At 50.6% G+C, this 16539-nt stretch overlaps 1 protein-coding gene across 1 annotated transcript in view; it reads right to left on the reverse strand.

Moving 5' to 3' along the window:
- The window catches only part of Otog (otogelin), a 69689-nt gene that overhangs the window by 12191 nt on the left and 40959 nt on the right, over positions 1–16539 (reverse strand). The window contains exons 31-40 of the mRNA XM_021168148.3: positions 16367–16393; positions 13660–13827; positions 12397–12675; positions 11690–11807; positions 10732–10811; positions 8565–10330; positions 7716–7884; positions 7321–7466; positions 6537–6626; positions 1656–1839 (exon numbers count right to left, since the gene is read on the reverse strand). Coding sequence (XP_021023807.1) covers positions 1656–1839; positions 6537–6626; positions 7321–7466; positions 7716–7884; positions 8565–10330; positions 10732–10811; positions 11690–11807; positions 12397–12675; positions 13660–13827; positions 16367–16393 — 3027 coding nt within the window. The remainder of the gene's footprint in view (positions 1–1655; positions 1840–6536; positions 6627–7320; positions 7467–7715; positions 7885–8564; positions 10331–10731; positions 10812–11689; positions 11808–12396; positions 12676–13659; positions 13828–16366; positions 16394–16539) is intronic.

Genomic DNA, 16539 nt, shown 5'->3' on the forward strand with positions numbered 1-16539 from the left:
GCTCCAGTGGGGATGGCTAGCTAACCCTAACTGATGCTTCATGGAGGATGCTAGCTGGAATCAGTCATCCATTTCCCCCAGACTCGCTTGCAGCTGGATGTGACTGTGTAGCTGAGCCCCAGCCAATGGCGTGGTAAGGTGAAGGGTACTTACTACCTGCTGCAGAGACCCTACCGGTTTCCCTCTCTGGAGTTGGAAGCTTACGCTGAGCAGTGAAGAGCTATAAGAAGGGAATCTGGGGACATGAGATGTCACTGGTCATTTGAGAAGTCACGTTCTCAGGAAATATGCTTCTGCTGTATTGGGTACGGAGATGAGGGCAAGAATGTGGCTTATCTGCTGCAAGGGCTCACATGGCTGCACTTCCCTGTCGTCCCTCACCTCCTGGCGTGTTCTCAGCCCCAGATGCACGTTTTCTTGCCTGTGCTTTGGTTTGAGCAACTCTTCTGGCCTACAGTGCTTTCTTGAACATCTTTCATCCCAGCCTGCTTCCCATCCACCCATCTTCCCAGGTCTGTGCAGCAGCAGTAGCTTGCAGGAATGTTGCACAAACAATTTTAGCTAAGTACCAAGGGCTTTTCTTTCCCAGGTCTCACTGAAACTCCCTCTGTTGCCTAGCAGGGGGATGGGGGGACCAGTGTATGTGTCAAAGGTCACTTCAGCTAAAACAGAGATGTGAATGATCTGGCTTCTGTTCTGGTATCTCCGACCACCCCTTTTGGTAACATAAAGCATTCCTTGAGGCAGAACTCTGATTTTTTTTTTATTAATTTTCTCGATAGTGACATTTTTGGGTCTGGGTTTTGAATCCCCAAGGGGTATCCTAGAAGGAACATGGCCTTCTGGATCCTGCCACCTTTGCCAGAGATAAACAGAGCATGGTAGAAAGGAAGAGAAAGAAGGTATGATGGCGACCGTGGCGACGGTGGTTGTGGAGGGGACTGTGGTGTTCATGGTGATGGTAGTGGTGTGTAAAAGGAAAGATGTTTTCCTGTGAGAATGGAAGCTTTAGAAACCACATAGCCTAGTCTGTTTTGCTTCCCAGAGGGAGGGGGCGCCTATGTCACTCACCATCACAATCACAGCTGCCTGCCATGAAGTGTCTCTGCAGGGAGCAGCAGCCCGCACCTGTGTTCCTAGTTAACACTAGTCTCTAAGAAAGCACTGTCTGCTGCTACACTGTGGTCTGAGGAGCCCTAACTGTGTGTGTGTGTCAGAGCAACTCTGCCATGTGCCTGTCAGACAGCCACTTGACCTCTGAGGCCCTGCTTGTCTCTGGTTCAGTGAAGACACTAAGGGCCACTTCCCAGGACTTGTTGTGTGGGTGACCTGGAGCAAATGATCTCAAAGAGTGGAAGTGTCAGGCCAAGGGCCCCTGCACATGCAGACAGGAAGGATTATCTGGCATTAGGAAGCCGTCAGGGATGCTGACAGACAAACCTGGCTGAAGTGACACTTGGCAAGGAGACCCTGCACTATTCCCTGTTAACAGCCTCAGCCCCAGACATAGACACGAGGCCACTCGCACTGGCAGTTCTCTTGGTCCCTCCTCTGGCCTGATACCCTGTCCCAACATATCCTGGTCTGAGAGAACCTTCCCGGTCCCAGAGAGGGACCAGGGAGCACTCCCCTCTCCCAACTGGGTCCCTCCTTACCACACAGCCCATGGCCCTGGGTCTTGCTGACTTTGCTGGCTTCCAAGATCATGAGTCCTGAGCTGTGAAGCCACTGGATCTGGATGTGTGAGGGTGTCCGGATGATATACATGTGTCCTGTATCCTCAATTTGGAAGCCATATCGGCTCATGGGTGGCCACACAACTTGAGAGTCCACAGTCACCTTAAGGGGTAAGAAATTTGAGCAGGAAGAGCAAAGTTCCCACTTACCTCCCCACTCATCTATATGTCCACCAACTTATCTATTTACATATCCATCTGTCCATCTGTCTGTTCATCCATCCATCCATCCATCCATCCATCCACCCACCTACTGACCCATCCATCTCACCCATCACTGAACTGACAAGTACTCCCTAGGCATCTCCCGTGTGCCAGGCTGTTTGGAGCACATGCATCCAAAGCATGGACCAACAGAATATGAGAGAATTCTGAAAATATTTTTAAGTGCAAAATCCAATAAAACCAGAACTGTAACGGCAGGAGGAAGGCTGAATCTCAAGGGGTGCATAAACTCCCGTCCCTTCTAAGCAAGTCTTTACTTCCTGGCTCTACAGCCTTAGGATGAGGGGCTCCCTCCCTGGCATCAGCCCACTTCCTGCTGACCATCAAGGAAGAATGCAGCTGTTCCCTGGCAACAGTCACCATTACATCATGGTTTCCTTAGAGGCAGGAACTGTCAGACTCTTTGAATTCCTAGCGCTTGTCTTTGGGTTTGGCATTACCTGAGGGCTCAATCAATATCTGTTCAGTTCTGAGCACACCTTAGTTCTCACAAACATTTTAAATTCAAGGCTATAGCTTCTATTAAAAGTGGACATGGTTAAAATTCCGTATATAAGATGGAGTAAGAATTAAGCTTTATGCCATAAAACTAAAAGCAGAAAAGATTAAGATTATAAAATATTTATTATGATTCACCATCCTCCATTCAGGAGTAGACTATTCTATTAATCACACCACAAGGCACCCAGCATGTGAATTGCTAACCTACAGGAAGGGAACCTCTGTTCAAAAGCCAGAAAACTGTAGCTTTGGGAAGGTCCCCAACTCTCTTGATACCTCCAGCTTTCCTATTTGCACTGACAGAGGCTTGAGCTCTGGGTTGTGAGTGTGTCCATCCCTATATGAAGCCAGGCAGCTGGCCTGTGTCCACGAGTTCCACAGGCTTTAACAGCACTCTATGGAAGGATGAGATTGAAGCAATCTTAAAAAGTCCCCCAAGAAGGAAAGGCCCAGGAATAAACAAGAGTTCTGACTGAACTCTTGGCCAAATTCTGCCAGAACTTTAAAGAATTAATGCCAATGCTCCTCAAACTATTCCATAAAACAGAGAGGAAGAGAATGCTACCAAACACATCTTACAAATCCAATATTACTCTAATATCAAGTTGGCTAAGAATATGACAAAAAAACACCCCATAGACAAATTTCCCTCAACACACGCACACACACACACACACACACACACACTCAATAAAATACTTGAAATTCACTCACACAATAAGCACCATATACCAAGAGCAAAATGGTTTCAGAGTTGCAAGGGTAATTCAATACATACAAGTTAATAAATGTAATACAGTGCATAGAAAGACTCCTGGGTAGAGATCACGTGATCATCTCAGTGGATGAAGAAAAGGCCTTTGACAAAGTCCAACCTCTCCTGATGATAAAGGAAGGCCCAGCAGAAACCAGGAATAGGAACATCAGATCTCAATGCAATGAAGCCTGGGTGCTGAGTTTACAGTTTACAACATTATATTACACGGGGGGGGGGGGGGAGGGAAATGAAAGCATTCCTTCTAAAGTCAGGAACGGACAAGGTGTCCACTCCCTCTGCTCTTACTAATGCGCTGTTTGAAGTTATATCCAGAGCAGTAAAGCTGGAGCATGGAACAGAGGCAGTAAAATAAGACAGGAGACACAAATCACATTATCCCTCCTTGCAGCTAATATAATCCTATATTTAAAAAAACACAAACAAACAAACAAAAACCCAAGACGGCATCAGAGAGTTCTGAGACCGGATGCTTTTGGTAAAGTAGCAGAGAAGCAATCCCATGGTGAAGAGTCTCAAAAAGAACAAAAAGCAGAAAGAGATTAAACCACAAAGACGAACACATCTACAGTAAAAACATTAAGCATCAAAGAAAGGAACCGAAGACAGAACATGGAAAGGGCACTCTTGCTCAGAGATCCCAGGATTAATATTGTAAAAATGGTTATACGACCGAGAACAATATACACTCAACACAGTTCTTATTACGGTTCTAACCATCATTACAGAAGGAGGGAAACAATCCTAACATTCCTAGGGAAGGACAGGGGAAACAACCATGAAGAGTGGTGCTGGAGGTACCACAGTACCCAGCTATGAGTTACACTCAGAGACACAGTGGGTGGGGGAGCAAACCAACGGACACAGCACCAACACAGAGGCAGACATGGAATCAGTGCAGTAAGACTGAGAATCCAGGAGGGAACACACAGCTATAGACAACTCACTTTTCACAGAGGTTTAAAACACACACTGAAGGAAGATAGGCTTCTCAGCAGACGGTGCTGAAGAAACTGGAGACGCACATTCCAAAGAGGAAAGCCAGAACTACCTCTCCCTAAACAAAACCTAATTCAAAATGGATCGAAAGATTTAACATAAGATGTGAAAACTTTGAAACTGCCTCTAGCAGAAGAAGAATGAGACTTTCTGAAAAGAACCCAACAAATTTGATAAACGAGGTTTCATCAGATTAAAGAAATTCTATCCAGTGAAGACAACAATTGCCAGAATAAAGTGTGGCTTGCAGAATGGAGTGAATCTTTCCATTCATCTAAGAGGGCGATCAATATAGCAACTATATGAAGGACTCAAAGATTAAACACAAAACACCAAATCATCTGGTCAACAAATGTGAAAATGAATTGAACAGAGAATTATCCAGGGGGAAAAATAGCCAGTAAATATATGGGAAAAATGGTCAAACATGTTTAGTCATAAAAAATGCAAATAAAAATGAGATTGAGGGTCCCTCTCCCCTCAATCCAGGCAAACAAACAACAAATGCAGGCACAGGTAGTTAGGATCGGCAAAGGGACCTTATATGCTGTGTTCAGAAGGTGAGTCAGCCACGTGCAAATCAGTACACAGGGTCCACAAAACTCCAAGTTTACCAACCGTGTGGTCCACCTCTGCCACTCCTGAACATTCACCTGCAGGAACTAAGACCTCCTAACCAAGAGGCACCTGAATATCCATGTTAATTGCGGCCATTCATGATTGCCAGCTTGTGGAATCATGGTAGATGTCCAATAACGGACAAATGAATAAAGCCAATTGTATGTGTGTTCGAGTGACCACACTTGCACATACACATATGCATGTGTAATGAAGTTTTATTCAGCCATTTAAAAAAGGATCAAATTACATCGTTTGCAAAAAAAAAAAAAGTGGTTAAAATTAGAAAGAATCATGTTAAGTAAAAAAGCAAGACTTTCCCCTGTGGTGGATGTGTGTATGTAATACATACCCATATATATTCATATCGACGTGAACACGGAAAACGACTCTTTGGAGGGAGAAAGGGTACAAAGGCAGGGGAGGGTAACAGCAAAATAAATGATCAAAGCCCATGATGTTCATGTGTGAAATGTCCCCATGAAACATAATGTTTTAAACAGTTATTTTACAGGTATAATTTGAATATATGCTAATAGGAAGGAAGAATTTATAGATATATATACTAAATATGATAAATTTGTGTGTGTGAATTATGCCCTTCTTTTTGAAAGGTTAAGAAAAACACACCAAGGAATGGATTTTGGGAACTGCGAGGGTTTCAGTGAAAAATGTCCCCTATAGGCCTCCTTATTTGAATTGGGTCTTTTGTTCTTGGTGCTATTTGGACAGGCTATGGAACTCTTAGCTAGTATAGCCTTGCTGGAGGAAGCTCATCACTGGTGCGGGCCTTGAGGGTTTACAGCTTCGCCTCACTTCCTGTTCGGCACTCTGCGTCCTGCTCTGGCCGCCTGCTGCCAACCTTCACCACAGTTTCTGGAACCATGAGCCAAAATGAACTCTCCCTTCTATAAGTTGCTTTTGTTCACAGTATTTTATCACAGCAGCAGAAAGGCAATAAATAAAGGGACTTTATTCTATTTATTTTTTAAGTCTCAGCCTCATCATACCCCCATCAACCAAACCTTGCTTCAGAGAGCTTTGGCAATCAGGGATGGAGGGCAGAGCCAGGCAGGAAAGTGCTGATCTCTTGGGAATGTGTGGACACTCATCGGTGTCTCTTACTGCCTGTGAAGGGAAGCCCACCTGCGGGTGGTCTTTTGGACACTCCAGCTTCCGTGACTGAGGTGGCTTTAACTCTGAGTTCACAAACCTTCCGTTGAGGGCACCTCACTTACACAGTGCCTGCTTGGAAAGGACTTTGGAATGCCTTTATATGACTATCTATCCTCATAAGACATTGCAAAGGTGACATTTTTGGACAGCAATTATTTAAGGTCACACTGTCTTGCCAGTCTGATGTCACCTGTTTACCTTCTTCCTATAAGAATGGAGGAAGTATCCTAAATGAAATAATTTTCAAGTATACTTTCTTTTTGCTTTGTTTTGTTTTGTTTTGTTTGAGACAGTCTTATTGTGTAGCCCAGCCTGGCTCTATAGAGACAGTGATGCTCCTGCCTTTGCTTCTTGGTGCTGGGATTGCAAACATGCGCCATCATCCTTAAAAGAGAGAGTCTTCCCAACCCCTGCCTCTAATTACAAATAGGTCTCAAGGCCCCGCCCCCACCTATGCTGGCCCTGACTGCTGCTGGGCTCGCAGGCCACCCCATTGGTGTGCTCACCTTCCTGTTGAAGCGGTCGATGCTGACATGGTGTGCCAGATGAGTCACATTCAGTATCACCAGACAGAACGGGGGCCAGTTCAGATGTCCCTGCAGAAAGACCAGCCTCATCGGCCCAGAGCCCCTCCAGCTGTGTGAGTCTAGGATACATGAGCACACCTGCAGGCTGGGTAGAAGGTACTAGACTCTTACCTGATCTCATGTGGGCTCAGATGAAGGAAAGGAGGGAGAGAAAAAGGAAGGAAGGAAGGAAAGGAAAGAAGGGAGAGAAAAAGGAAGGAAGGAAGGGAGGGAGGGAGGGAGGGAGGGAGGGAGGGAGGGAGGGAGGGAGGGAGGGAGGGAGGGAAGTATGAAGGGAGGGACAGAAGAAGGAAGGGAGGGAGGGAAGAAGGAGGAAGGCAGAAAGGGAGGGAAGGAAAAAGAGAACAGGGAGAATACCCCCTCCGTCCACTTGACTCACTGGTTATCCTAGCAGTCAGCCCCTGCAGGTGACACCTGTGACCTTGGAATGGCTTACCCACTCCTCTATACTTAAGTGTCAACTCCAAGGAGACTGGAAAACTGCAGGGACTGAAATCTCAGAGTCAGGAGGAGGCACACTCTGCTCCACTCGTCCCCTCAGTCACCTGGCCTGAGCAGTTACCATTCCATGAACCCCCAGAGTCGCAGGGTCTACCGTAACCTCTGGCATTCCTTGAACTCCACCTTACCACCCAATCTCCCCTCTCAGCCTAGTTCAGATCTCAGGTTCTGGCAGGGAGAAAAGCAAGGGTCAGTACCGTACCAGGTTGGCACTCTTGCAGTCCAGGACATGCACAGAGATGCTTTCATCTGGGCTCTGGCTGAGGACATAGATGGCCTCCTTGAACAGAGCCGCATGGCTGCCATCGAAAGTTACAAAGCTCAGGTCTGGGAAGATTGAGCATCGGCCTGGGCAGGGACAAAGACCAAGCGGGTAGTCCCAAGGCCACCAGGAAGATGGGCAGGTGAGTCAAACACCCTGGGGGCTGGAGGTTTCCGGGGATCAGGTGTCTCAGAGTTCAGAGGTCATGAGGGAAGGAGATTTGTCAGGGCAGGAGTCACAGTGAGAGAGATTTCCCGCAGAAGTATGGGAGGGAACACACAGGCATGCTGGGGTAGGGAAAAGACACAGAGGCTCTGACCAGTCCCATAACTCACAGGCACATTCCCATTGTGGGCAGCAGCGATCCCCGCCCACCCGCACAGCGAGGCCCAGGACCCCACAGCGAGGGCGTACGGCACCCTGAGGACAGTGCTGAGTCTGGTTCACACGTATCAGCTGGCCTTCAAGGCATATGTGACGGACGCAGTCTTGTTCAGCGATGGGCTGTGGCACAAAGTGGAGCATCAACATGAGTGACCCTCGGAGCTTATGGTGTTACCTACCTCGATCCTTCTGGAACAAGCCAGAGTCTAGCATGGCAGGTAATACTGAAGTGGAACCAGGGAACCGACGCCCTGTGATGGCTAGTTTCAACAGTCAACTTGAGTCAACCAAGAATCCCTGGGAAGAGAGTCTCAATGAGGAATTGTCTGGATCACGTTGGACTGTGGGCATACCTGTGGCGGGTTGTTTTAATTGATGCGGGAAGACCCAGCTTGAACATGGGCAACACCATTCCTTGGGTTTGAGCCCCGGACTGTGTGAGTGCAGGGAAAGCTAGCTGAGCAGTAAGCATGCATGTGTTCCTTCATCCTCGCGGTGCAAAGCTCACTCCCATCCCACCCCGCAGACACACACCAAGCCCTCAATCAGTCCTGGACCCAAAAAGGCAAGGTGGGACCCTGCTGTGGTTTCAGGGGACCTGGTGATTTTTAAAGTACCAGCAACTTCAGATAAGGGTGAGCAAGGTCAAGGACACTACTGCCATCTTGTAGCATAGAGTAAATAAAAACGGACAGAAACCTCAACAGACACAGCTTATGGTAATGGCCATGCTAAAGGCATCGAGAAGGCCAGGTCTTGGGGACAAGCCACAAAATCGAAGGACCTAACAAGTCACTCACCACACAGGTGGCAGAAGTATTCACTTCGGCCTCCATCGACTCCTCTGCTATACTCTGGGCTGGAGCTGAGCGCCCTGACTGCTCCGTGGTGGCCTGGCGCACTAGATCTTCTTGGGGCTGGAATCCTGCTGGGGTCCCATGGGCCTCTGCCAGCTGAGGCAGCAGAACCAGCGGGACCTCCCGGGAGGCTGTCCTCGCTGACACCTGGCTTAGGGAGTAGGTTGTGGGCACCAGTGGCACTGTGCCAGCCCGGGGGCCTTCAGCCTCAGTCACCAAGGGGGTAACAGTATGGCTCACTGTAGGTGTGAGTTCTGTGAACCCACCCTGGACAGAGTCAGAGATGAGGGTGGGTGGAGACACCTTCTTAGATAGAATGGCTGCTCTCTGGGTGGTGCTCTTCCGTGGGGCCACAGACACTGTGGGGGGCACCCCAGCAATCACAGAGGAGGCTACAAAGCTTGGCAATGTGGCTCCCAGCATCTGGTCTGGAGCCATACCTGTTCCTTGGGGAGGCTTGGGGCTAGGTGAGTGTGCCTGCTCCTCTACAGCAGACATGAGTGGCACTGTCAGACTGAGTGACTGAGTAAGTGGGCTCACAGTCATGGCCGGAGCCAAAGTTGTAGCCTGGTGCTGAGGTGGAGGGGTGGGGATATAGCCTTTGGAGCCAGGTGTGGCCACTGGGGCAGAGGTTCCCACCTTAGCCAAGGGCAGGCTGGTGTCCGGAGGTAGGCCAGAGAGAAGGTGGGGTGGCAGAGTTGGCTCTAGAGAAGCTAAAGCTGTGGCCCCCGGTCTGTGAGCACTTGTGGTTGGGCTGCTAGCAGCCAGGATCCCTGGGGACAGAGCAGAAGGCCCGGGGGCTGTGGTGGTATGTTGGGCTGGGTGAGGCAGGTCGATGGGGGCTGGGCTTGGGGGTGGGGACACTGGCAACTCTGTAAGCTGGCTGTGCCCAGCTTCTCCCTTCTCTGTGGCTGACACCACCTCCAAGCCCTTGGTGACAAGGGGACTGGCAGGAGCCCTGTGTGCTGTGCTCACTGCAGCCAGGGGCTGGCTGGAACTTGAAGTGCTCTGGGCCAGGACAGACAGGGATGTCATTGTCTTATTTGCCACCTTAGTTACTGCAGTGGACAGGTGGGATTCCGGGGAGGTGGGGGGCCAGGACGTAGCTCCAAGGGAAGTCAGAGGTCTGGAAGAGAGGCTCCATAGCCAAGAGGGCTGCAGAGGTGTGGTTTTAACAGGAAAGGAGTCATGGCTTGGGACTGTCACCGCTTTGGTCATGAGTGGGAAGCGAGGTACAGGGGGTGACCGGGAAGCGACGGTGGTGTTGGGACTCCCTGTAAAGGTTATGGTCACTTTGGTTGTCTCTGCTGCACCTGATACAATGCCAGATGTGGACATCTGCAGGGAACTAGGGAGGGAGGACGAGGACCCTGGGGGATGAGAAGTGGCTAGAAGACTGGCAGCCCCTTCCTCTCTGGCTGTGGCCTCTGTGTGGTCAGCAGGAAAGTTAGATGTTGTAAGGCCCAGGGGTGTCTGCAGCGTGGGTTGGGTGGATCCTGGAGATGGCACTTGCCCCTCCGTGGCAGCCATTGGTGGGTTTGGGGCTGAGGTGGGTGTGGCTACTGGAACAGGGGCGGGGCTGTAGGCAGAGGCTCCAGGGAGCCCCTGTGGAAGCTGCTGCTCAGCACTGGTGGTGGGTGGCACTTGACCAGGTACCAGAGTCTCATTGCCAAGGGTCTCCGTGGGACCCCGCGGGGCTGGCTCCACACCTAGCACAGACAAGAGAAGAGGCTCAGAAAAAGAGCGACTGCCCCTAGCTGTCCTCACGGGGTAGTGCTGAGGTAAGGGGCTGGAGGACTGGTACCCTAACTGATGGGTCAAACACAGCTTCTGATGGCAGACAGCCAAGGCCTCTCTCTGTCCACAGAAACCAACAAACTGGACTCTGTCCAAAACCAGACCCCAAGCAAGACCTCCACAGCCCACGTTTCCTTTCTCTGAAACGGGGACCAGAAAAAACCCCAGATCAATGAAGACCTTTCCTTCCAGGGCCCTGCTGGAAGCCAGCTGCTCCAGAATGTAGGACCCTGAGCAGAGTTTCTCAGTGACCAGTGACGCCCTGGAGACACGAGGGAGTCTGAAGGAGAAAGGAGAACCCCGGGCCGCTTACAGTCTTCCAGGTAGACACATCTCTGTGTGACTTCATCCAGGACCTTAGGAGTGGGACACACAGGGACACAGCCTTCTACCCTAAGGACAGAGCAGGGGGCTAGCTAGTGACCAGAACATGGATAGAACACAGGCCCCATCATCTGTATGGCACATGTGTAAATGCATGCTTATCACACACACCCTCATGGGAAGCTCTACAGACACCTGTCACACACATGTACACTAGCACCCGTGCCCATGTATGTGAGCCTCATGCTCCTGTTTCCTGGCCAACAGGGAGACATGTGTGAACAGGGTGTGGCTCTGTGCACTCCTCTCCACAGGATCAGACTCTCTGCAAGGCCTGTTCCCGCACGGCCCACAGGCTCTTTCTAAGGCTGTCACAAAAGCTAAAACATAGACCTAGTGCACACATACATATACACCTATGTAGATGCCCACAGATACCAGTTTACACACCCCTGTGATATTCTCAAACACGCTCAACTGCATATAATCAGCTCACACAGATGTGGGAATATAGCCGCATACAGCCCATACCTAGTTAGTACATACAAGCACACAGTTAAGCTATATGCACTCCGTGCACCAGTATACAATATGAATATATCACATTTATATGGGGCATACACATACTTTTGTGATTGGAATCTGAATGTCCCCCATAGAGTCACTGCTGTGCCTCCACACAACAATGGACTGGGTCCTTTTTTAAACTGTGTCCCCAAATAAACCCTTCCCTGCCCCCTTAAGCTTCTCTTGTCAGCCATTCTGTCATGTGAGAAAAATGGCTACGACATACACAAAGGCACATTTCCCTGACACACACTCCCATACTCATCTTAGAACACACCCTGGCACCCACCCACACAAGGGTCTGTCTCCACATGTGCTCGCAGGTGCGCTCAAACTGTCTCAAAGGCATTGATGCCATGCCCACAACCGCCTGGTCTCACCTGGGCACATCCTGGCAGCTGGTTGCCCGTGGGTCCCGGCAGGTTTGGAAACAGGGGCTAGCACAGGCATCGTAGCGCCACTCACAGGTGGGGTAGGCAGCCCCCAAAGGCTTGGCATCTAGAAAGACAATCCCCTCCAAGTCTCTGGACTGAGAGAGGCTGAACACTAGTGCCCAGAATTATCCCAGCTCAGCCCTGTGGCGAGGGCATGTTAGTACACCCAGAAAAAAAAGAGAGAGAGAGAGAGAGAGAGAAAATAAGAAGTGAGTTTAAGCAGGCTGCATCCATGACAACTGGGGACATGGTCTGGAGAGCCTGAGGAAATCCTGCTAGCTTCTCAGTCCTGAGTCCCCACGGGTGTACCTTAAACTCCTGGGGATGGGGACAATATGTGCCCTCGGCAGGAAATAGAAGCCAGGCGCGCTATGAGCCTCCAGCAGGCTCATGGCTCCTCTCACTTTCACACAGACTTTCTATTTTTACACTACAAAAGTGACCTAGGTCTCAGCCCATCCTGCCACCACTCCCTGACCTGCCAACATGGAGATCAGACCACCTCCTGTTCCAGGAGTAAACCCCAGGGACCCCCCCCCCTTTGTCAAAAGGCTGAGATTTTTGTCCTCTGGGGAAGAGAAGAGAGGGCAGGGAATGCTGCTGAGTGAGGCAGAAGCCCCAGACCCAAGAACGATGCCCCTGCAGACCCTTACCCAGAAGGCGGAAGAGCGCACCACCACGAAACACCTCCGTGTGTTCGTATGTTCGCAGTGCCAGCTCAAGGCCTGATGAGTGGAGGAAAGAGCCAGGCTTTGCCAGGGACTCCAGAGCCACCAGGCCAGCCTGCCATGTCCCCCGGTGCAGCGAGAAGGAAGCATGCTGATGGAAGGCCTCACTGCGCTGCCACTTAGCCAGCCCTATAGAGCCATTGGCTGTGGTGTGCAGGAAGAAGTTGGGTCTGTCAGCTGCCTCCAGGGACACCACGTCAGGGTCTGCAGAGCCATAGGAGTTAGTTAGGTCAGTATGCAGAGAGAACAGATTTGGGGATACAGCATGCCAGCATGTGTGCTCTCACACTCAGTGGCTGGAGATGACAGGTTCCTGGGGACTAGCTGGACCCTGCTCCCCTGTTGCTTCTCCCTCCCACTCACGGGCCACCCTCTGGTCATCATCTCTGTGGATGGAGGCGGGAGGTTACAGAAGGCCTCAGCTGCCTCTGTCTTCTGTCCTGTCTCTCCTCCTTTTCCACCAGAAAGCCTTGCCTGTCCTAGGGCCTGCTATGCTTGGCACCAAACAGATGGGAATGGTCCTTCTACAGGGGGACAGTCCACCGGGCATGGAGAACAAGTGGATCCAGTGATTCCAGAAGCTAAGCATTCTCATAATGTGTAACCGTCTCCATTTCTTCCTGTCACAGGAATCCCTTATCCCAGGAGGCCCTGAGCTGCCCCGATGGGCAGACCCCACATCTGACTCTAAAGTCGGCTCTTTCCTGCTGATGTGGACCATAGGACTGGAACTCCTGCTGGACAGTGACTGTGTCCCTTAATGTCTCTGGTTCCTGTGCTTGCCCTCTGCTTAAGACTCAGTGAGAGGGAGAAAGGAAGAGAGAAGAAGGAGGAAAAAGTGGGTAGGGGCAAAGAGAGGGGGAGGTGAGGGGAAAAGAGAGAGGAAGGGAGCAAGGAGGGGAGAGAAGCCAGAAGAGAAAGGAGAGTAGATGCTGTTCCCGGGATTTGGGATTTTCGTTAGAACAATAGTCTGGCTGGGGGTGGGGATGGGGAAAACCTGTCTCAGTCCTGTCGTAGGCAGTTTGGGGTCACAGAGGTAAAAAAAAAAAAAAAAAAAGCTAGTCAGAACTAGAAACAACAAGTGGGATTGGAGCCCTGTGGGTGGCTGCAGGCTTCAGCGTCCCCCACACCCCCATCAACACCGCCTTTTCTGAGACGGCTGGACAGGAGCCAAAGGGTGGGCCTTACCATGGGCCTTGGCCTTGTACAGAGCAGCTGTCAGCAGGAAGCTTGAAATGTCCCCTGGCGCCAGATCCTCTGTCCTCACAAGGGCTATGTCACTGTCTACTGCCTTCGTGGCCACAAGAGTACCGCCAGCCGCCACACTGGACAGCTGGTAGGGACCCTTACCTAGCGCTGGAGAGAAAAGTCTCTGTCACAAGTGTCACCGCCCAACTCACACGTACCACCGATCAGAAGTTCAGAAGAATCAGTGTGCTGGCTTGCAGGAGCCTTAGTAGATCCCCAGGCTAGCAGTCCCAAAGGAGACAGACCCTCCCTCTGTGCTTAAGCCATTGCACAGGGAGTCCATGACAGTCACCCCTGAAAGCATGGGCCATTACCATAGCAGACATTGTTTTGTCAGGGTTGCCTTTGGGAAAATACAATACACTGGTCTCTGCCCACCTCGTCCTGGAGGATGACAGTCAGGAGCCCAGAGCTCAGAGTTTGTATCTATGTGTTTCATGCACATGTCTTGTTTGTGTTTGGAGGAGGTGGAGCTGTGGGTGGAGGGTGGAAGGCATGTAGGTGTCCTAGACATATCGAGGTGACAGCTCGATAAATGGTTTTCCTGCCTCTGCTGTGTCCCATAGGTGTCTGGGGTCACCTTCCTAGCCACTGTCCCCTGTGGCTTTCCTCATCCCCAAGACAGAGTCTTAAGAGCACAGCTTTAATTCAGAGCTCTGCCATACTGGACCCCTGCTTTGCCCTCGACCCCACAAGGGGTCCTGCCACACCGGAATTCCTTCCTGTTTCACTGGAGGAGCCACATGTCTGTCCTGGCTCCTCTCTGCCACATGGTCCTACTCCTCCCTCCGAGAAATCCTTCTCCTTCTGTGCCTGAAAGACACCTACCCAGTCCCTGGGGACCAGCTCATTTGTCACCTCCTTAGAGCTGCTCTCCCTGCACACCCTCGTCTCCACACCCTACCAGCCCCAGAAGCAAATGCACGCCAGTCACAGCTCTGTGCTGTGGCTCTGCACTGGGCTTTCCCCTCTGTATCCTTCATTAGAAAGCAGACAGTGTGTTGTGCTGGTAAATGATCAGCAACCAGCTCCCCCAACACAAACAAACAAACAAACAAACAAACAAAAAACAGTGTGTCACACTGGCTGGTTTCAATGGGGTGGACACTCAAAGCCAGTTTCAACAGACGCAGGGTCCAGAGCTCGCACATGATGCTGGGGCACTCCCCTGTACCTCTGCAAGGGTCCTCTTTCCCAGAACCCCATGAGGCCTGGGCCACAGAAGATGCTGGGAGAAAAACCGAGGCAAGGACTGGGCGAGTGGGAGGGAGGGTGGGTGGAGGATGCTAGAAGCAGCTTGTCCTTTGCCAGTTACTGACACCCCAAATGCCGCAGAGGAGAGAACTGCTCAGAACGGTGCTGCTGAAATGTCTCGCCTGATGTCACAGGGACGCTTTTGTCCCGGGGAACGAAGATCTCCTTTCAGAGTCATCCCTTTGGGCACTGAAGATCCAGGGCCATCAGCGGCCCCTTGGAGCTACCATTGACAGGACTGGGCTGGTCCAGCCGTCATCTATGGATCCCTAGTCGTCTCTCTGTGTCCTTTCCACCAGGGACACATGGCTAAGGGAGGTACCTATTAATGTATGATGCCAGCTGCCAGGTTCTCCCAGCATCCCTCAGTTCCTACCTGTTACAGGGTTCTCCTGGCAGGCATACCCCGCAGCTGCTCTGCCCTGTATAATCCAGCCATTTTGGCTACTGTTTTCTTGTTTGTTTGTTTGTTTGTTATCCTTTTACCTTTTGGCCTCTGCCTCCTGACCTCTTGGCTCCCCTTCCCTATTCTTCTTGCATGGCCTGGCTCAGGGTCAGGTTCACTATGGAGTCTGATATTTCCTGTCTACAATAAACTTTCAGTTCCACAATACCTAGCAGCAATCATGTTCTTCTTATTCCTTTTTTGTTCCCCCTTCAATAGTCTTGTCTGGAAAGATGCTTCTTAAGCCCAAACTTGCACCAAAATATGTATGAAGCCTGCGCCCACGCTGTCACAGGCCAGCTCCTGCAGGCTGTTGCTGGAAGGAGACCTAGAGGCTTGGAAGGGCTAGAGGCACTGAGTGCCTCCAGGACACCACCTTGACCCATGTGAACGAAGCATCCTGCCCCAGTCCATTCAACCTCTGATCGAATTGATTAAATGGCTCTAATACTGGACATTAATCTCCCTTGGCCCCTAGCAATGACTTGTATTTTTGTATTCATTACTAATCTAGATATTAGTGTATATATATTCCTGAACCCTTGAGCAATTGAAGACCTGTCTAGGTTTTCAGCAACCGTCCTTAGGGAAAGCAGTTTACACCTGCTTTTGACAACTCAGGTCTTCTGAGAACTCTGGGTAAATTCCGTGAGCTTGTTGGGCCCAATTAGGAAGGCTGCGGGCTGAGCCCACTGATAGAGATGGGTGTCTTCTGCCTGCCAGATCTGCCCTGAATGATGGAACCCCCGAGAAGGTTCCTGCCCTGGACCTCACAGGGACACTAGAGTAACTGTGGATACAGGTCCTGGACACCTCTGAGCCCTCACCATCAAGACTTTACAAAACACACCCCCTTCCATTGACATATCAAAGCTTCTCCAAGGCCAGCAGCACTGACGTGGCCCAGGGCAGAGCCCCTGAGGCTCACCTGGGAGGAAATTGGCTTACCTTTGTTGAAGAAGTCACAGTCATATGCTAAAGAAGAAAGAAAGAAGGGAGATTTCCCATGAGTAGGGCACTCACACCCAACCTCTGCCCTTAATCAAGAACTGGATCTGGCCTAAGATTGAGGGATGGACTTGGAAAACTATGTCTCTTTTGTTTCAGGGGAGGGGTTGTTT

The sequence above is a fragment of the Mus caroli genome, unplaced genomic scaffold, assembly GCF_978045245.1.
Source record: "Mus caroli unplaced genomic scaffold, Mus_caroli_1 scaffold_8, whole genome shotgun sequence".
Classification (NCBI taxonomy): Eukaryota; Metazoa; Chordata; class Mammalia; order Rodentia; family Muridae; genus Mus; species Mus caroli.